The following is a 20,000-nucleotide window of genomic DNA, read 5'->3' on the forward strand; positions in this document are numbered from 1 at the left end:
TGACCAGCAGCTGCTTTGTTTGTTTCTGATCAGAAAAGATCAATAAACAGGGGCGTAGGTGTCACGTTCCTCCAACAGGGAAGACAGACATCATCTGATTGGTCACGTGACTTTAAAGGTTAATCTTACTCGTGTCTGTTTCTGTATCATCCAGTGTGGGTTATTTTGGATCTTCTTTGACTCAAGTCCTCCTGAACTTGTCTGTTCACGCCCCTGCAGCGGATCACGTGGTTCCGACCGGGACCGGCGCTGTCCCCCAACAGAGGCTTTAAAAGCGGCAGTCCAAAGGGCTGGGCCGCTGATGCAGCCACGCACACGCACACACGCACCGCACCGCACCCACCCACTCCTCCCATCAGTCAAACTTAGTTCTGGCCGGATGAGCTACTCGGTGGAGACGTTCGGGACCCCCTTCAGAAGAGCCATGGACACGCGGAGCAGCTACAGCCGCTCGTCCAGCGGGTACCGCTCCCAGCCCTGGACCCGCTCCAGTCTCGGTTCGGCGGTCTCCGCGTCCTACCGCAGGACCGTCAACGCCCCGCTGTCCCGCGGCTACAGCTCCGCAGACAGCGCGGATTTCAGCCAGAACTCCGTCCTGAACGGAGACTACCGGCGCTCCAACGAGAAGGAGCAGCTGCAGGGCCTGAACGACCGCTTCGTGGTCTATATCGACAAAGTTCACTACCTGGAACAGCAGAACCAGCAGATCGAGGCGGAGATCCAGGCGCTGCGGCAGAGGCAGGTGACGCGCACGCAGTTGGGGGACCTGTATGACCAGGAGCTGCAGGAGCTGCGAGCCGCCCTGGAGCAGATCCACCGCGACAAGACGCAGATCCAGCTGGACTCCGAGCACCTCGAGGAGGACATCCAGCGGCTCCGGGACCGCCTGGAGGAGGAGGCTCGCATCCGGGACGAGACCGAAGCCATCATCCGCGTCCTGAAGAAGGACACGAGTGACTCCGAGCTGGCAAAGTCCGAGCTGGAGAAGAAAGTCCAGTCCCTGCAGGACGAGGTCGCCTTCATCCGCAACAACCACGAGGAGGAGGTGAGCGAGCTGCTCGCGCACATCCAGGCGGCTCAGGTGAGCGTGGAGCGCCACGAGCCGCAGAGGGCGGACATCACCGAGGCGCTGCGAGAGATCCGCTGCGAGCTGGAAGGTCACTCCCAGCAGAACCAGCAGCAGGTGGAGAGCTGGTTCCTGAGCCGCTACTCCAAACTCACCGAGGCCGCCGAGTCCAACAAGGACGCCATCAAGTCCGCGCGCGACGAGATCGCGGACTACCGGCGCCAGCTGCAGACCAGGACGGTGGAGCTGGAGTCCGCGCGCGGGACCCGAGACTCCCTGGAGCGGCAGCTCAGCGACATCGAGGACCGACACAGCGGCGACCTGGCCGGCCTGCAGGCGAGTTGGGCTCCGCTGGAGTTCGGAACCGGTCCAGAAACTTTCAAAGTTTGATTTGTTAGACGGCTTCAAAATGACGCGAATTTCTGCTGCGTAACGATGAAGATGATGAAGATGGTGCGGGACTGCAGAGAGGGGCCGTGCGCGCGCGCGCGCGCGCACATGTGTTGCTGACTCAGCTTTGACTGGAGCTTCTTTAATGCAGGGTCAGAGGTCAGAGGTCAGAGGTGGCTGCTGTACACAAGAGTATACATTAGATCAGAAATCAGAGGAATGAAACCAGTCAGACCAAGTGACGCACAGTCCTGGGGGGGGGGGTTCTGACCCGGGGGGGGTTCTGACCCGTAACCTGACCCGGGAGGGGGGGGGGGTTCTGACCCGTAACCTGACCCGGGGGATGTTCTGACCCATTACCAATCATCACATTGACAGATATTTTCTCTTTCAGGAAACGATTGATCAGCTTGATAACGAGCTCAAAAGCACCAAGTGGGAGATGTCCCGTCACCTGCGGGAGTACCAGGACCTCCTGAACGTGAAGATGGCGCTGGACATCGAGATCGCCGCCTACAGGTCCCAATCACGTCAATAAAAGGACGCTTTTATGGCGGGAAAACCAAATCACTTATTCGCATTAAATCAATTTTTATGGTTTTTACTTCACAACTAATATAATTTATCAATATTTATAAATATATTTGTCGTCTTGACAGGAAACTGCTAGAGGGGGAGGAAACACACTTTAGCTCCGCCCCCTATCGCCAGTCCATCAGCTCTAAAATATCCAAACAGAAATCTGAAGCTCCCAAACTGAAGGTGCAGCACAAGTTTGTAGAAGAGATCATCGAGGAGACGCGGGTGGAGGACGACAGGATGGACATGGAGGACGCCCTGGCAGCCATCGCTCAGGAGCTGTCCACCACCCTGGGGGAGGAGGAGGGGGAGGAGGAGCAGGAGGAGGAGGGGGAGGAGGAGGAGCAGGAGGAGGAGCAGGAGCAGGAGCAGGAGGAGCGGATGGTGGCCGCTACTGTCGCCACAGTAGCTGCACGAGCTCCCAGTGAGCTGGAGAAGAAAAGTGGTGATGAAGAGGAGGAGGAGGAGGAAGGTGAGGGTAAAGAGGGGGGTGTCGTGGGAAGTGATGAAGGAGAAGAGGAGGAGGAGGAGGAGGAGGAGGAAGCAGAGGTGGTCGAGGAGACAATTCTGTGCACCAAAGCTGCAAAATCCAAAACTTCTGAGGAAGAGACAGTTGGAGGTGGAGAACAGGAAGAGCATGAAGAGGAGAGTGGAGCTCCGGACCAAGACACAGGAAGTGGAGACCAAGATGTCCTGATTAAAACTGAAGCCCCAAAAATAGAAACCGCAGGGACCAAAACTGTCGAGGTTTCAAAACCCGACTCCTTAAAAACTGGATCATCCAAATCCCCTGAGCTGGGCTCACCAAAGGCCGGATCCCCAAAATCCGGATCACCCAAAGCCGGATCCCCAAAATCCGAATCCCCCAAAGCCGGATCCCCCAAAGCCGGATCCCCAAAATCCGAATCCCCCAAAGCCGGATCCCCCAAAGCCGAATCCCCCAAAGCCGGATCCCCAAAATCCGAATCCCCCAAAGCCGGATCCCCAAAATCCGAATCCCCCAAAGCCGAATCCCCAAAATCCGAATCCCCCAAAGCCGGATCCCCAAAATCCGAATCCCCCAAAGCCGGACCCCCAAAATCTGAATCCCCCAAAGCCGGATCCCCAAAATCTGAATCCCCCAAAGCCGGATCCCCAAAATCCGAATCCCCCAAAGCCGAATCCCCCAAAGCCGGATCCCCAAAATCCGAATCCCCCAAAGCCGGATCCCCAAAATCCGAATCCCCCAAAGCCGAAGGTCCAGCTGCTGAATCACAGAAGGTCGGGGGCTCAGAGGTGGAGACCAAAGCAGAGGCGCCTAAAGGTGCTGAGAAGGAAACGAGCGGCTCGGCCGAAGAGACGGTCGGACTGAAGGACGTCTCGATGAACGGGGAGCTGAGCACCAGGACCCCCGAGGGGCAGGACAAAGAGCCTGACCTGATCACCAACGGTGTGGACGAAAGCCCAGTGAAGGATGACGGAGGCCAGAAAGTGGTCATCACCAAAACCGTGGAGACGATCACGACCGGCGACGACGGGTCCAAACTCATCACCAAATCGGTCACCGTGACGGAGACGGTGAAGGAAGCGGAGGAGATTCAGGACCTGCAGGAAACGCTGGTGTCCAGCAAGAAGACGGAGAAACACACCACCCAGTCCATCACGCAGGTCGCCGACGGCAACTGAGCCACCACCCGATGTAACCAACCATAGCTAGCGGCGTAGCAGCGCTAACCTCCAATAAAACCGTAGAAAGACGCCAAAACTTTAACTGTGCATGAGAGCGACAGCTTTGCCAAGAGCGAGAGACATTTTATCCATTAGCTTTTGTTTTCTGCAGTTCTTAGGGGAGGGGTCTGCATGCCAGCTCAGGAGGCGGGGCTACTCTTGTACAGGTGTGGTAGAATTACTGTGACAATGAATGTGGGGAAGGGGGCGGGGCCAATGGGAGTGTCCAGAAGAGGTGAAGATGTCAAATGAGCCAAAATGGGAAGAACAACAATGTCCGGTGAAACTCCGGCGGAACGCAGAAAACGCCTTAAAAACTCGCTTTCCATCCGTTTATCTCCAGAAACGTAACCACGCTACGTGTACGAGGGGATGGCCGAGGTTCAAGTACACAGAAATAACCAGGTGCTACTGTCTGCTAACCCATCCACCAATTTCCCAGCAGCCTTTGCTTAATAAACGCCATCCTAAAGAAAACCTGTGTTATCAACGTTACTGAAGCCAAAACTAGCTTTTCTGCTAGCATTTACTGAAGCATTTTAAATATCTGAAGGGTGGAGCTGAACACTGATCATGTGACCTTTCAGTGTTTGTGATTGGGTCACATGACTAGAATAAAAAGTATTAAGTATTTATTCTGAGCTGCCAAGTATCACAACGCTGAAAAACTCAGCTCATCTTTTTTTCTGCACACATGCTAACTCGATGCTAACTGAAGCTAATCTGTAGAATGGTCAGTGAATACTGAAAGCTAAGCTAACAGTGATTAAAGCTAATCTGCAGATGAAGCTGAGTGAGTCTCATTTTACTGATTTAAATGTCAAATATAAGCAAAACTAAAAGATGAACCAGTCAAATCAAACCCTTCTTTGAGGTGCAACAGCAACATTTAAACAGTAGGGGGCGCTAACGACCCATAAAGCTCCAGTATGGGGCTGTGGTGCGGTTTCGCTTCCAGCAGAGGGCGCTTTGAGCTTTGATCAGGCTTCGTTCTGTTATCTTTACCCACAATTCTCTGCACAGTCACAAAAAGATCAGAAGGTCAAAGTTCTCATGTGGTTTCCAGGGTGGTGGTTACCAGGGTGATGGTTTCCAGGGTGGGTGGTGGTTTACAGGGTGGTGGTTTCCAGGGTGGGTGGTGGTTTCCAGGGTGGGTGGTGGTTTCCAGGGTGATGGTTTCCAGGGTGGGTGGTGGTTTCCAGGGTGGGTGGTGGTTTCCAGGGTGATGGTTTCCAGGGTGATGGTTTCCAGGGTGGGTGGTGGTTTCCAGCGTGGTGGTTACCAGGGTGATGGTTTCCAGGGTGGTGGTTACCAGGGTGATGGTTTCCAGGGTGATGGTTTCCAGGGTGGTGGTGCACAGTTCAGAGAAGAGAGCTTTGGGTCGAGGGTCGCTTTAGGCACGACATAGAACCGTCTGTGATGCGCAGGTGACCGGTCACCTGTGGACCGACCCACCTGTGGACAGACCCACCTGTGGACTGACCCACCTGTGGACTGACCCACCTGTGGACCGACCCACCTGTGGACCGACCCACCTGTGGACAGACCCACCTGTGGACCGACCCACCTGTGGACCGACCCACCTGTGGACAGACCCACCTGTGGACCGACCCACCTGTGGACCGACCCACCTGTGGACAGACCCACCTGTGGACCGACCCACCTGTGGACCGACCCACCTGTGGACAGACCCACCTGTGGACCGACCCACCTGTGGACCGACCCACCTGTGGACCGACCCACCTGTGGACCGACCCACCTGGCTGCATTCGAGATTCCATCTGTTCTTCCAGAGACTCTGAGCAACCTTTTATCCAGATGTTTGAGTTTTTTGTTTAAGGTTTCACTGGTTTTCGTACCTGATGTGAATTCTCAGATTTTTCAGATCTGACGGACAGTTTCTGACAAGCATTCGGAGCAGGGGTGGAGGTGACCCACCTGGTGGAGCGCCTGGATCAGGGTGTTGCTGAAGGATTGAACCAGTTAGGGCCAAACGTGTCCAAGGACGGACGGATGAGAGCAGCAGGTCCAGCAGGACTTCTGTTGGTCCACCATGACGGATCTCCCCGTCACCAATCATCAGTCATCTGGTGATGAGCATTGTCTTTATCTTGTATTATGTGTTCACCATATGTTCCTGTCTTCTCTTAGAAGTTAGGCTTGGTAGACCCATTAGCTAATGTAACAAGGATCAGAGACATTCCTTTCACAGGATTGTTGTTGTTCCATTGTAATCTCAGGAGCCAGTCAGGCAGGGGGTGTCAAACACCCATCATAAACGGGACATCAGGGGGGGGTTGGTGATCTTATTTGCATGAAGAATGGGAACTTTGATCTGGCCACCTGGGAAGATAATGGAGAAGAAGGACTGTACCAACACCAAAGGAGGACGAGGCCATCCCAGCAGAGGAACTGGATTGGATTGTATGAACATTGAGAATTTGCATGTGTGTTTCTATAAAAGACTGGGCCAAGGGATAGTTAGGTTGCCCTGGCAATGGACTCTGTTCTTGTAGGGTTATGAACTGGCCGGAGCTCTGGAATATTTGTATCTCGAAATGGTTCTATTGTTAAATACATTTTGAAATTGGCATTTTTCTTCTTTAAGTCTTCATTCAAAGAACACGTGGATTAGCAGCTACATACGAGAGGTATTGCGATCCAACACTGGAAACAAATGGAGTTTCAACAGAACCCATCAGATCCCACGGCTAACGCTCCCGGTTCAAGAGCGACACCTGGAGGTCACAACAGAAACGGGCGCTGAGCCTCTTTCCTGTGTCGACATAAACTCGTGAAGAGGAAGTTTGAGGGAAAATCCTGTGGCCGCGCGGTCACATGACCTCCCTCCACGGGAACCCTGTCGGCGTTAAACACACGACACACTTCATAAACATGCTACCATGCTAACGTGCCGTCTAGCTGGCAGAGGTGTCACTTTAAAAGTCATGTTGCTATTTTGGCTTCATGACTGACCTTTGGTCTTCAGAGGTCCCAGCTGGCCGCAGCTCCACTGCTATTGGCTGGAGTCGGGTATCTGTCACAGGCTGCTATAAAAAGCGCCGCCGCCGCCGCCGCCGCCTCACTGTTGGTCGGTGAGTGAAGGGCGCCTGATTCTGTCTCCACGCTCAAGCTAAAGTCAAAGATGACGGCAGTTCATCGTCTGGTAATCGTTCGCCATGGGGAGAGCTCCTGGAACCAGGAGAACCGCTTCTGCGGGTGGTTTGATGCTGACCTCAGTGAGAAGGGTGTGGAGGAGGCCAGGCGTGGGGCTCAGGCCATTAAAGAGGCGGGGTTAAAGTTTGACGTGTGCTACACCTCCGTGCTGAAGCGAGCTGTGAAGACCCTGTGGACCATCATGGAGGGCACTGACCAAATGTGGCTGCCCGTCATCAGAACCTGGCGTCTAAATGAACGTCACTACGGTGGCTTGACTGGCCTCAACAAAGCTGAGACGGCCGAGAAGCATGGCGAGGAGCAGGTGAAGATCTGGCGCCGCTCCTTCGACATCCCTCCCCCCCCGATGGACAAGGACCACCCCTACCACAAGATCATCAGTGAGGTGAGAGCATTGGTGGGATTCGCTTGATTCTCCGACAGCATTTGTCCGTGAGTAAGCTAACGATGTTCTCGCCACCTCCAGTCACGGCGCTACAAGAACCTGAAGCCAGGTGAGCTCCCCACCTGCGAGTCTCTGAAGGACACCATTGCCCGCGCCCTGCCGTTCTGGAACGAAGTCATCGCCCCGGAAATCAAGGCCGGGAAGAACGTCATCATTGCTGCCCACGGCAACAGTCTCCGTGGCATCGTCAAGCACTTGGATGGTGAGTTCCACAAACAGGTTCTTCTTCTGCAGTTAGCTGACCTGGTTTGAGGCTGTGCGGCGGCGAGTCCACCGAGGTTAAACACAGCCAACACGCGACACCACCTGAAAAGAGATTCAATGATTCCATGGTGGTCAGTAGCATTAGCATGCTAATGCCTGTTGCCATGGTTGCCCACTGTAGCTGCTCTCTCTCTCACGCTTGTTGGCTGTTCACAGTGCACACGTACAGATGTTTAGCCGTGTTTAGCCGTGTTTAACCGTGTTTAGCCGTGTTTAACCGTGTTTAGCCGTGTTTAGCCGTGTTTAACCGTGTTTAACCGTGTTTAGCCGTGTTTAGCCGTGTTTAACCGTGTTTAGCCGTGTTTAGCCGTGTTTTAACCGTGTTTAGCCGTGTTTAGCCGTGTTTAGCCGTGTTTAGCCGTGTTTAGCCGTGTTTAACCGTGTTTAGCCGTGTGTTTAGCCGTGTTTAACCGTGTTAACCGTGTTTAGCCGTGTTAGCCGTGTTTAACCGTGTTAGCCGTGTTTAGCCGTGTTTAACCGTGTTTAGCCGTGTTTAAACGTGTTTAACCGTGTTTAGCCGTGTTTAGCCGTGTTTAGCCGTGTTTAGCCGTGTTTAAACCGTGTTTAGCCGTGTGTTTAGCCGTGTTTAACCGTGTTTAGCCGTGTTTAGCCGTGTTTAGCCGTGTTTAACCGTGTTTAGCCGTGTTTAGCCGTGTTTAACCGTGTTTAACCGTGTTTAAACGTAATTAACCATCCATCCATCCATCATCCTCCCTCTACCCTTATCCGGGGTCGGGTCGTGGGGGCAGCAGCCTGAGGAGAGAGGCCCAGACTTCCCTCTCCCCAGCTACCTCTTCCAGCTCATCCGGAGGGATCCCCAGGCGTTCCCAGACCAGAGACATAGTCTCTCCAACGTGTCCTGGGTCTCCCCGGGGGTCTCCTACCGGAGCCGCTTGTACCCGTGATCTTGTTCTTTCGGTCATGACCCAAAGGTCATGGCCACAGGTGAGGGGAGGAACGAAGATCCACCGGTAAATCTCTTCACCCACTACGGACCGGTGCAGAGTCCGATCCGCCTGTCGACCTCCCGCTCCATTCTTCCCTCACTCCTGAACAAGACCCCGAGGTACTTGAACTCTTCCACCTGGGGCAGGATCTCCCCCTTGACCCGGAGAAGGCACTCCACCTTTTTCCAGTTGAGAACCGTGGCCTCGGATTTGGAGGTGCTGATTCATCCCAGCGGCTTCACACACAGCGCCGAACCGATCCAGTGATCGTTGGAGGTCACGGGCCGATGACGCCAACAGGACCACATCAAAGAGCAGAGCCCCGATCCTGAGGTCACCAAACCGGACCCCCTCAACACCACGACTGCACCTAGAAATTCTGTCCATAAAAGTCACGAACAGAATCGGTGATGGTGATGAAGATGGAGATGATGAAGATGGTGATGAAGATGGAGATGATGAAGATGGTGGTGGTGGTGATGGTGATGAAGATGATGGTGATGAAGATGGTGGTGATGGTGATGATGAAGATGGTGATGATGAAGATGGTGATGAAGATGGTGGTGATGGTGATGAAGATGGTGGTGATGGTGATGATGAAGATGGTGATGATGAAGATGGTGATGAAGATGGTGGTGATGGTGATGAAGATGGTGGTGATGGTGATGATGAAGATGGTGATGGTGAAGATGATGAAGATGGTGGTGGTGATGATGAAGATGGTGATGGTGAAGATGATGAAGATGGTGGTGATGAAGATGGTGATGATGATGATGATGATGGTGGGATGAAGGGGTGACCATAGCTGCTGGTCTGACTGGGATCACTGGGGAAGCTGCCAGACACTCAGCAACTGTTATAAATAGAACGATGGTTCTTGTTACAGTCACGACCTTTGTGGAAGAAGGTCAGACATCTGTAAGCAGGAGCAACACTGACACATCCAGACCGTGAAGGCCAACAGGAAGTAGATTCAGGCTTCCTGCCTGGACCCAGTTAGCGCCTCTGCTGGTTCTGCTCGGCTGAGCGACAGGAACCAGCTTCAGCTCTCCCAGGATCTGAGGTGGACTCGAGCCGTCTCATTCTGAAATGTGACCCCCAGCTGAACGTTTATTCTCACCTGTGTGCAGGAATGTCCGACGCCGCCATCATGGAGCTGAACCTCCCTACGGGAATCCCCATCGTGTACGAGCTGGACGCCAACCTGAAGCCCGTCAAACCCATGTCCTTCCTGGGTGACGAGGAAACGGTGAGGAAGGCCATGGAGGCCGTGGCCGCCCAGGGCAAAGCCAAGAAGTGAGCCCAGCTCCCGGCCCGTTCAGCGCATTCCAACCGGAGTTCTGTTGGAGACGGTTCCAGCCACAGCTGTCCCAGTAACGATGACTCAGCTTTTTCCATCAGCTCTTCATCCTGACACCAATAAAGTGGGAAGGTTTTGATCTTGTCTGTCTGATTCTTCTGCTCCCAGCTGAAGGTTCCCCTGCAGGTTCTCACCTTTCACTTCAAAGGAACAAACACATCTAAGAATGACAACTTAAAGTTACCGCTCAAAACATTTGTTATGACAGTTGAACCATCTCAACACCAGAAATCGGACCCGAGCTTTTCATTTCCGTTCGGAATGTTTTATTATTTTGGTGGGATTGTTGTAAAATGATCATCAAACAGAAGAAGCGACGGGGGTCAGTTCAGAAGAAGGAACGCGAGAGCGCCGACAGCTGCAGGTTAGTTCTGGTCCAGTTCTGAGCGGTTCTGCTTGGCCCGGTTGGGTTTCTTCTTTGACGGTTTCAGGAAGTTGGGCAGAGACGTGATCCTGGTCGGGTTCTTCTTGTACGTCACGGCTTTGTGCGCCTCTGCTCGCGCCTGGCCCACGTACTCGGCAGCACTCGTCACGTTCTTCTCGATGTTGTTGATCAACTCGCCCTGACGGGAGAGAGGCAGCACTCAGGTCACATGACACGGCTCAGCGGCGCCGCCATCAAATACGGAGCAGCAGCATCAGTCTCAGTTAGCAGCTCGGTGCTCCAACATCTGGATGAACAAAACATTCCAGATGTTGCTGATGATGGAACGTCCTCTAAAACAGAATAATGAGGACACATCTGAGGAACTCGGAACCACAGACCCACACAGGACTGGAACCAGAGCCACAGTGGACCAATGAGACCACAGGCCGATCCACCTCCTCTGGACATCCTCGTGATGGTCTAACCCTAACCTTAGCGTACGTCTGACCTCTGACCCTCCCAATGAGGAGGAGGATGGTCTCCTGTTGGATCTGGCCAACCCTAATCTAACTCTAACCCTAACCTAACCCTAACCTAACCTAACCCTAATCTAACTCTAACCCTAACCTAACCCTAACCTAACCTAACCCTAATCTAACCCTAACCTAACCCTGAACCCTAACCCTAACCTAACCTAACCCTAATCTAACCCTAACCTAACCTACCCTGAACCCTAACCTAACCTAACCCTGAACCTAACCTAACCTAACCCTAACCTAACCCTAACCCTAACCTAAACCCTGAACCCTAACCTAACCTACCTACCCTGAACCCTAACCTACCTAACCCTAACCCTAACCCTGACCTACCTAACCCTAACCCTAACCTAACCTGAACCCTAACCTAACCTAACCCTAACCTAACCTAACCCTGAACCCTAACCTAACCTAACCCTGAACCCTAACCTAACCCTAACCCCTAACCCTAACCTAACCCTGAACCCTAACCCTGAACCCTAACCTACCCTACCCTAACCCTAACCTAACCTAACCCTACCCTAACCTAACCCTGAACCTAACCTAACCCTACCCTAACCCTAACCTAACCTAACCCTGAACCCTAACCTAACCTACCTACCCTAACCTAACCTAACCCTAACCCTAACCTAACCCCTGAACCCTAACCTACCCTAACCTAACCTAACCCTAACCTAACCTAACCCTAACCTACCCTAACCTACCCTAACCTAACCCCTCGGTGTCTTCTACCCTTCTGTCTTCTTTATTTTCATCACTTTTTGTCATCACATCACTGAAATCAAGTTCAGTATTTAACAACAGCTTTCGATGATTTTTAATCATTTTTTCGTCTCTCGGCGCCGCCCTGCTGGACAATCAGCCACTGATAAGATAAGAGAGGAGGAGCGGGCGTTATCAGCTGACCTGACTGTCCAGCAGGGCGGCGACGTCACAGAAAACCTGCTGCAGGTCCTTGATGCTGGACTCCAGCCTGACGATGTCCCGATGGCGAGCGTGGATCTGGTTCAGCGCCTCGGTGGAGAAGGACGAGCTCATCTGTGAGGAGACCTCAGTTAGTCACCAGCCGCTGACATCACAGCCGCCGCCGCCGCGGCGTCCTCGCTACTGACGTGTGACATGAAGACAGCCAGACGGTCGCGGTCCAACATCTGCTCCAGCTCCTCATCTGTGGTCTCTTCGTTCACTGCAACATCGGCAGAGGGGAGTTCAGCTCCGGACCGTCGACCACGTCGCCACTGTCCAACTCACCGATGTGCAGCTGGCGCCGAATCTGCGCTTTACACTTCTCCCGGAACGCCGTCTGCGTGGCGTGATGGCGCTTCATGATGTCAGTGAAGCAGAGCGTCATGTGACCGAGCTGCAGGACGAGAGCACGAGTGAAGACCTGAAGAACATCTGGCGAGGGTGAGAAGGTTGGACCTCACCTGGTTCCTGTGAATCCGGGTCACCACAGAAGAGTCTTCAGCAGGAAGTTGAGTTTGCATCACTGAAGCCGCCAAAAGAGCCAATGAGTTCATCCAGCACCTCAAAACGGCGGGTTTCTGATCAATATGGATCAATAACGGACTGAACTCACCTTTCAGCTGGTGCCGGATCACGTGGACGTCCCTCCTGGTCTCCTGCTCCAGTTTGTCCAGCTCGTCTTTGGTTGCTGAGATCAAAGCAGCAAAATATCCTGGATTAAATCGACCAATCAGCATCTTTGATGTTGTTTCTGTGGACGCTGCTTTTCCTTACGTTGAAGAACTTTTCCTAATATACGTTGCTTATTGTTGAATATCAGACGGTTTTTTAATCTCCAGATGTGTTTGGATTATTTATTAACCACAATTTCTTGAACCATCAAAGCTGCAGCCGAGATGAAACAAACCGTCAGGTGATCACACAAAGATGAGAACACCTCCACTGGACCCGCTCCATTGAGCTAACGCATGCTAAAGCTCGGCTCTGGAGTTGCTGGCTCTGGACTCACTCTGTTCCTGCACCGGATTGGATAAAATGAGCACGTGTCTCTTCTGCGCCTCCTCCACGTGACGTGAGAGCTTGTCGAGTTGGGTCCTCACCTGGCCCACCTGAGCACACGTAGCGAGGATGACGTCATGTTTTCCAAAGCGAAATTAAGATATTTTTGTGGTTTTCACCTTCATGAAGAGCTCCTCCATCTGTGTCCCTCCGCTGCAGCCTGAAGCCCGAGAGAGAGGAACTAGTCCTCCGGCGGCTCAACAATTAGCGGAAACAGCTCCGCAGCTGCTGCATCCAGCGCGACGTCTGACGGGTTTGATCCGCTCAGACGCGGTCAGAGTCCCGCAGAGGGATCCGGAGCAGCCCGCAGCCCAGAGCGGTGCGGAGGAAGCGAACAGGCGGAGGGCTCAGGCTCCTTCGGCCGCTTGTACCTGCTTGTACCTGCGTTTACCTGCTTTTACCTGTCCGATGGCTGCGCTCACCTGTACTCTCCTGTGCACACAGAGCGCGGGCACGGAGGCGCGTCGCCGACTGTGTCTCAACAAAGCATAGTTAGACAAAATAAAATGTGCCCAAGAGAGGGCGCTCCCACACACCTCATCGCTGAGAGGACACCGGAAGTTCAGGAAACGCCTCAAAATACACCCGGAAACATACAAACACGCGCTCGCGCAAACACATACACACACACACACACACACACACACATACATACATACACACACACATACACATACATACATACATACGTGTGTATTAATAATAACAATGTTCAGCAGGGTGTTGTTCCTCCTTCCCACCGACAGATGGAGCTGTAACAGCTGAAACTGGACTAATTATTCTTCCTCGATCCATCCATCCTTCAGCCATCCATGCAGACATCAGGACCATGCTAGCTCAGCACTGGAGCCCCTGGCCCAGGGTCGCCCCTGCCCAGGGTGGACCACGCCCAAGCCCGCCCCGCTCATGCTCGGCCCCGCCCATAGTGGCCCACGCCCACGCTCGGCCACGCCCAGGCTCGCCCCGCTCATGCTCGGCCCCGCCCACAGTCGCCCCCGCCCACGCTCGGCCCCGCCCAGGGTGGACCACGCCCAGGCTCGCCCCGCTCACGCTCGGCCCCGCCCACACTCGCCCCCGCCCACACTCGCCCCCGCCCACACTCGGCCCCGCCCAGGACAGGCTGAAGCGTGTCTCATTGGGTCCATAAAAGATGAGAGAAAGTTGCAGATTAAAAAGCTGGAAGACGCTGTGGAAACGTAATCATGTCTGAACAGAAGCAGTCACGTGCTCGCTGAACATCACTCAGCGTTAGCATGGAAATGAGAGAGGCGAAGCGCGTCGCCATGGACACATTATCCCGGGACTGCGTGTCCATGGCGCTCATCACTCAGGGAGACGCGGTCTGACAGGCGTGTCCGCAGAGCCGTGACGCTGCAGTAATGACAGGAAATGAAGCTACATTAGAAGCTAATGAGCCAAACCTGCTCAGTTGATGTCAACCCTGAACCAGAACCAGCAGCAGATCATGAATCTGCCACCAGAACCTGGACCACCCTGATCCCATATCTGACCCGTGATCAGTGCTGCGTTGAAAGAGCGTCGTAAAACAGGCCGCTCAGTCTGCCGGCGCTAAAGATGGACCTGATTGGCTGACTGAGACTTTCCACTGATGACATCACGGCTGAGAAGAGCAACAGAACCTTCGGAGGCCTTGTTTCCATCCCAACATGCAAAACACGGGTCAGGTGGGTTTAATGGAGGAGCTGGTTGTCATGGTAACCTCCTCAAAAACACTGACTGTGCACATGAATAATACGGCTTCATCTGAAGGTGATGAAGCAGCGTCAGGCGAGACACGTCTGCGTCAGGGTTCAGCCGTGGTTCTGATGGGCTGAGCCCTGGGTGGCGGGTTCCTGTCACGGGTTCCTCACAGCGCCACCTGCTGTTAACGGTGATGATGGATCACAGATCCCTCAACCTGTCCAGATGTTCTCTGGACTTCCTGAAACTGCTGGAACCTCCCGCACCATGATGGTTGGATCCCAGCCGGTGCCCACGGCGGGACGTGGTGGTTCTGGTGGATCTGGTGCAGGTCGGGGCAGGTCCCTCCGACGGAGCCCAGCCGGATCAGCTGCGATCGGACTGAAATCAACAAATGGAAATCCAGCTGATGCCGCCTCAGTTCCCCTTTGATGTGATGGAAACATCCCAGTTTGGATCCACAAGGGAATCCTCATCTTCACAGAGGAAGTAGCTGCTCAGCAGGTTCGCTGAGGATCCTGCTGCTCCTCCTGCTGGGGAACCAGAACCAGGACTCCTTTGATTCACCTCTCAAGAGGATCTGCAGCAGACCGAAGCCGGATCAGCCGAGCCGTCATCAAACAGGAAGTGGTGAGCAGATGATTAGCGGATCATCCTAAGGCTCCTCTCTCTGCACATGTGCCAGCTGATCTGACCTGGAATCAGGTGGGTCGATGATCCGGGCTGAGCCAGCCGGGCCGCTCCGCTGGTCAGGAACAGGTTTGAGAGGCTGCATCCACTCACGCCTCACAGCAGAACCAGGCAGAACATCCAGCCTGGCATCCTGACACCATCGCACCTGAAAACCCTCTGATTGGACCAGCAGATCTTCACAGGCTGGAGCAGAGCAAAGGTCAGGAGATCAGAGGTCAAAGGTCCCACAACAGTGACCTGAGGGATGAGCTCTTTCTGAGAGGGCGGGGCCAACACGTGCGAGGCGGAGGCACAGGTGTCTCAGGTGTGGTGGCCCGTCTGTAGATGACCAGAACCAGGTTCAGTTCTCAGTTTATGCCCCTGAAACAGCGCCGGCCAGTTTGGAGCTGAAGCTTCTGTTATCTGGTGGCTCCTGGCTGCGCCGATCCCGATGCTAACGCCGATCCCGATGCTAACGCCGATCCCGATGCTAACGCCGATCCTGATGCTAACGCCGGGCGAATGTGGAGGTCACAACGGAGGCGAGAAGATTGCCCGAAGGTTCCGGCACCAACTGGTTGCTCAGGAGAGAACGTGGAGCAGGTTCCTGAACCACAGAGGAACGATGGACACAGGAAGCGTCCCGGAAAACTCTGAAGGCTCCGTCAGTGTTGGAGCGTTGAAGGTGATGACAGCCGGGTCTCGGGTTCTGCTGCGCGTTGTGGACCTTCTGCGATGTTCTGGCTGTGAGGGAGCTCCTTCTTACTCCTCCTCACACAAACCCAAGGTGACCTCCTCCAGGTTCTCCTATGTCTGTGTCTCCTGTCTCCAGCAGGAACCAACAAGTGTGAAGCTTCTGCACCAGAGACCTGATCCAGTTCTACTCAGAATTTCAGTCAGAACTTCCTTCGGAGGTTCCTCACGAGCCCCGAGGTGGCTGCCCCCGGAGGAACCCCCCAGGCAGCACCACGTTCCTTCCTCCTGCTCCAGCGAGTTTGTCCAGAACTCCTTCGGACAAGCGCCAGACTCCCTCTCGTGGAGGTCGCATCCTCTTTTCCAGCTTTGGAACGGCAACGCTGAGAGTGGGCTGTCACGTCATTCCCAACATCATTCCCAACGTCATTCCCAACGCCATTCCAACACCATTCCAACACCATTCCCAACGTCATTCCCAGGTCTGACGTCCGGCGTAAATGGACTCAGCCAGAAGGGTGAAAAGGCTCCGGGAGCAGCTTGACCTCTGACCTCCCTCCTTCTGAGCTTCAGCTGCATTTGTGGCTCTGCAGCAGCTCCGTGTTGCCATGGTAACGCAGAAGCTGAAGGTTTGGTGGTCGCACAACCCAACTCATTCCTCTATTAATAGCTGTAGCGTGCTAGCTCCTGAGTGTGTGTGTGTGTGAGTGTGTGAGAGTGTATGTGTGTGTCTGAGTGTGTGTGTGAGAGTGTGTATGTGTGTGTGTGAGAGTGTGTGTGTGTGTGTGAGAGTGTGTGTGTGTGTGTTTGAGAGTGTGTGTGTGTGTGTTTGTGTGTGTCTGTGTGGGGTGTGTGTGTGTGTGTGTGTGTGTGTGTGTGTGTGTGCACGTAAAAACTGGGTCACATTTTCTGGAGAAAATATTTTGTTGGGTGAAACGATCGTTTGTTTCCCTCCAGATGCCCGAACTCGCTCAATGCTAACTGATGCTAATGGAGTCTTCTGGGACAAGAGCAGACACGGTCCTGGGACATGTGGACAGATTGGGGATGACGTCCCAGTTGGTCCTGCTCCCATTCCCAGACCCTAGCCTTTGCTGCTCCTCCTGCTTAGCATTAGCATTTCTTCAAGGTTGCTTCTGCCATTAGCATCAACAAAATGTCAGATGTTTTTCACCACAGGAACATAAATGTCTCCAGAGGACGGAGCAGCTGGATGTTAGCTCAGCCCCGGACTTCTAGTTCTGGACCAGGTCCTGATGAGGAAGGGGACCCATGACAGATGAGTTGCAGATGTTTCTCTGTCCAGTCGGGGGCGTGGCCACGCCATTGGGGGCGTGAACAGAGCGATGGGGCGTGGCGACACGGTCATGGGCGGGTACATCGGTGGGGGCGTGGTCATGACGCGTTGCCCAGGACAGCGTCTGCTTGACTCATGTGACTTTGGGGGCGTGGCCTCACCTGCTGTTCAGTTTTGGGATCTGATCCACTTCCAGGGACCAGCGGAAGGTTTCCAGCAAAGCAGATGCTACAGGTCAATGCTAACATGGTCCAAATTTCCCATCATGCAGTAGGTGGAGGCCCGTTCCCGCCCAACTGGAGCGCTGCTGGATCCCGGCATTCCCAGCCAACCCTCCGGCCACCATAGAATGCTAATATTTAGAGGAAAGAACTAGCATTAGCAACAACACCACTTCAGATAAAACAGCAACCAAATGTGGGTTAGCTTAGCTTAGCATTAACTCTGCCTCACGGATCTGTGGAGAGACCCGACATTTTTGAGAACCTCTGTGCTAAACAAATTAAAGGGGTGTGATTGTCTTGGCTTATGTTAGCATGATAGCATGGAGGGGGAGGGGCTTGTTCAGCGACTGCGTTCATCCAGCCGCATCGTTGACTGAAGAGGATGAAGGTCGCCCCGGGCCCTCTGACCGTTTCCTGTCAGCTGAGCCAGCGCTGACGTGGGTAATTAGCTTGTTTTCTGAAGCGGCTGCTGTCAGCTCGCGCTTCACGTCTCGCTGCTCTTAGCGGCGCCGCTCCGCAGGGACGTGGCGTTCCCTGCCGTGGTGACGTGGAGGCTTTTGTTGTGCTCCGGCACTCATTCACCTGCCAAGGTTCTCCGCTTTGGTTCTGATGTGAAAGGATTTGGACCTTCAGAAGGGTTCAGACTGGATGCTGGTGGGTTTCTGGGCTCCTCACGTGCTGCACGGGACCGGAAAGGCCACCGATACCGGCCCACGTCCGGCGGTCCGTGAACCCGGCCGCGGCGCCGCTAATTAGCAGCCTGAGCCAAGTGAGCCGTGAAGCAGGGTATTATGGGATGAATGTTTCCATGTGGCGTTGCATCACTAACGAGCCTGAAATGGCTCCTCCCACATGCCGGCTGGATAATAGACGCGCCACCTTCGTCCTCGTCTTCATCGGCATCTTCACCCCTCGCTAAGCTAACGCTCTGCTAATGCATCCGCTGACTCAGCATCTCACAGGATGAGGGATGAGCTGTGACTCCACCACGACATCACTTCCTGTGGACCACATTGCAAAGAGGAACTTTGATCTCCCATCATGCACTGTGGTCACTGACCATCAGGGGTGGAGCCAGTGCGGCGGCTCGTGGGCGGAGCCTGATGACCCAACACCTCCGAACTGGGACAAATGAGGAGCTCAAGCCGGAGTCGGGTTCTGTCGGGTTCCTTCAGGTTCTGTCGGGTTCCTTTTGGTTCTGTCGGGTTCCTTCTGGTTCTGTCTGGTTCTGTCGGGTTCCTTTTGGTTCCTTCTGGTTCTGTTCTGCTCTCTGAGGTTCTGCCCGGACAGAACCAAGAGCCGAGCTTCCTCTTGGGTTCTGTCATGAAATGATGACATCATGGAGAAGGGGAGGGGCACTATACAATACACACTAACATACTTGGAAAGGGGCGTGGTCAACGTGTACTCCAATCGGCTTTCAGATTATTCAAAAAAACCTTTTTGGAGTTTCTTCCTCTTGTGCGTTATGACGTCAGCTTTGTTCGAGGCCCCGCCCCCACGCTCGCTGTAAACTCGCCCCTCGCGCTGACGTCACCGCGTATGCCGAGACAAACTCGCGCGCCCCTGCTTCAGTCGTCAGAGCTCGCGGCGTCTCCGTCAGCTCCGGACCAGATCGGATTACGGTGCCCCGTGCCGGACCGGACCGGACCGGACCGGAGCGTCACGCCTCGTCCTCCCCGGGTCTCGCGCGCTTCTCGTGCTGCAGCTGGAACTCCGCGTGGTTCTGCGGTGGATGCGGCGGTCGGGTTCGTGCGTGAGGAGCAGCCTGTCGTCGGATTAGCTGCCGGAGATGCTGCTGCCGCTGCTGGTTCCGCTCCTGGGGCTCTGGTCGTGGACCGGAGCGGCTCCGTCCGGCACCGCGCAGCTGGACTCTGTGGTGAGTTGAACACCGGACACTTTTCAGGGAAGTTTGTCCAGAACAGAAGGAATGATGGGAAATCACCCCCATCCGGAGGAGTGACGTCAAACATCAATCATTTGCTCTTGAGGAGCGCTGACGCGCGCTATGCGCGCTCACGATGAGGTTCGGTTCGAACCCGAACCTGATTGGATCTGATTTCATTCACAATTGAACTTTTCTGGAACTTCTGGAAATTATTTAAATTTAACTTCTCTGAAATTAAAAACTTGTTGTCCACAAACAACGATGTTGTCCAACCAGAGGACGGGACATTTGTCCCAGGACACGTCAGGGACACGTGTGAGGGACACGTGTGAGGGACACGTGTGAGGGACACGTCAGGGACACGTGTGAGGGACACGTCTTTAGTACGTGTTATGAACATGTTATAAACGTGTAATTCTTAAGTCCATTGTCTGCAGGGACGTGTAGTTCGCATCATCACTACAGGAGCAATGGCAGGTCTGGGGGAGGGGCTCCATGCGAAGGGGAGGGGCTCCAGGTGAGGAGGAGGGGCTCCTGGTGAAGGGGAGGGGCTTCGGGTGAGGAGGAGGGTGAGGGTTAGCCGGAGGTTCTGTTGGTGGACTGAGAGAACATCCTGAGGCTTGGTGTTGGTGGTTTTGATCTGGAAACCAAACACACGGCAA

General features: G+C 54.2%; 4 protein-coding genes across 6 annotated transcripts in view; 3 read left to right on the top strand and 1 right to left on the bottom strand.

Annotated features, from left to right (window-relative positions):
• Positions 1 to 254: 254 nt before the first annotated feature.
• On the top strand, positions 255 to 4,219 carry nefma (neurofilament medium chain a). 3 transcript variants are annotated; one of them, XM_029837955.1, is made up of 4 exons: positions 257 to 1,402; positions 1,851 to 1,975; positions 2,116 to 2,889; positions 3,025 to 4,219. In XM_029837955.1, exons 1-4 carry the CDS (start codon positions 302 to 304, stop codon positions 3,698 to 3,700), a joined length of 2,676 nt encoding a protein of 891 aa, XP_029693815.1. In that variant the 5' UTR covers positions 257 to 301; the 3' UTR covers positions 3,701 to 4,219. The 3 variants fall into 3 exon arrangements, with proteins under 3 accessions (XP_003979509.2, XP_029693815.1, XP_029693816.1); XM_029837956.1 differs by having other exon boundaries at positions 3,055 to 4,219; XM_003979460.3 differs by having other exon boundaries at positions 255 to 1,402; positions 2,116 to 4,219.
• A 2,586-nt stretch (positions 4,220 to 6,805) lies between these two features.
• Positions 6,806 to 10,014, top strand: pgam2 (phosphoglycerate mutase 2 (muscle)). Its single transcript, XM_029837506.1, has 3 exons — positions 6,806 to 7,304; positions 7,386 to 7,566; positions 9,706 to 10,014. Exons 1-3 carry the CDS (start codon positions 6,888 to 6,890, stop codon positions 9,873 to 9,875), a joined length of 768 nt encoding a protein of 255 aa, XP_029693366.1. The 5' UTR covers positions 6,806 to 6,887; the 3' UTR covers positions 9,876 to 10,014.
• A 164-nt stretch (positions 10,015 to 10,178) lies between these two features.
• LOC101062144 (syntaxin-3-like) lies at positions 10,179 to 13,409 on the bottom strand. Its single transcript, XM_011620110.2, has 8 exons — positions 12,983 to 13,409; positions 12,814 to 12,913; positions 12,418 to 12,492; positions 12,266 to 12,327; positions 12,090 to 12,198; positions 11,951 to 12,024; positions 11,745 to 11,876; positions 10,179 to 10,498 (listed from the first exon to the last, which is right to left on the bottom strand). Exons 1-8 carry the CDS (start codon positions 13,001 to 13,003, stop codon positions 10,301 to 10,303), a joined length of 771 nt encoding a protein of 256 aa, XP_011618412.1. The 5' UTR covers positions 13,004 to 13,409; the 3' UTR covers positions 10,179 to 10,300.
• A 5,571-nt stretch (positions 13,410 to 18,980) lies between these two features.
• The window catches only part of LOC101078581 (matrix metalloproteinase-17-like), an 8,400-nt gene continuing 7,380 nt past the window's right edge, over positions 18,981 to 20,000 (top strand). Inside the window, exon 1 of the mRNA XM_029837513.1 lies at positions 18,981 to 19,329. Coding sequence (XP_029693373.1) covers positions 19,243 to 19,329 — 87 coding nt within the window. The 5' untranslated portion in view covers positions 18,981 to 19,242. The remainder of the gene's footprint in view (positions 19,330 to 20,000) is intronic.

This window comes from Takifugu rubripes, chromosome 6 (genome assembly GCF_901000725.2).
Source record: "Takifugu rubripes chromosome 6, fTakRub1.2, whole genome shotgun sequence".
NCBI lineage: Eukaryota > Metazoa > Chordata > Actinopteri > Tetraodontiformes > Tetraodontidae > Takifugu > Takifugu rubripes.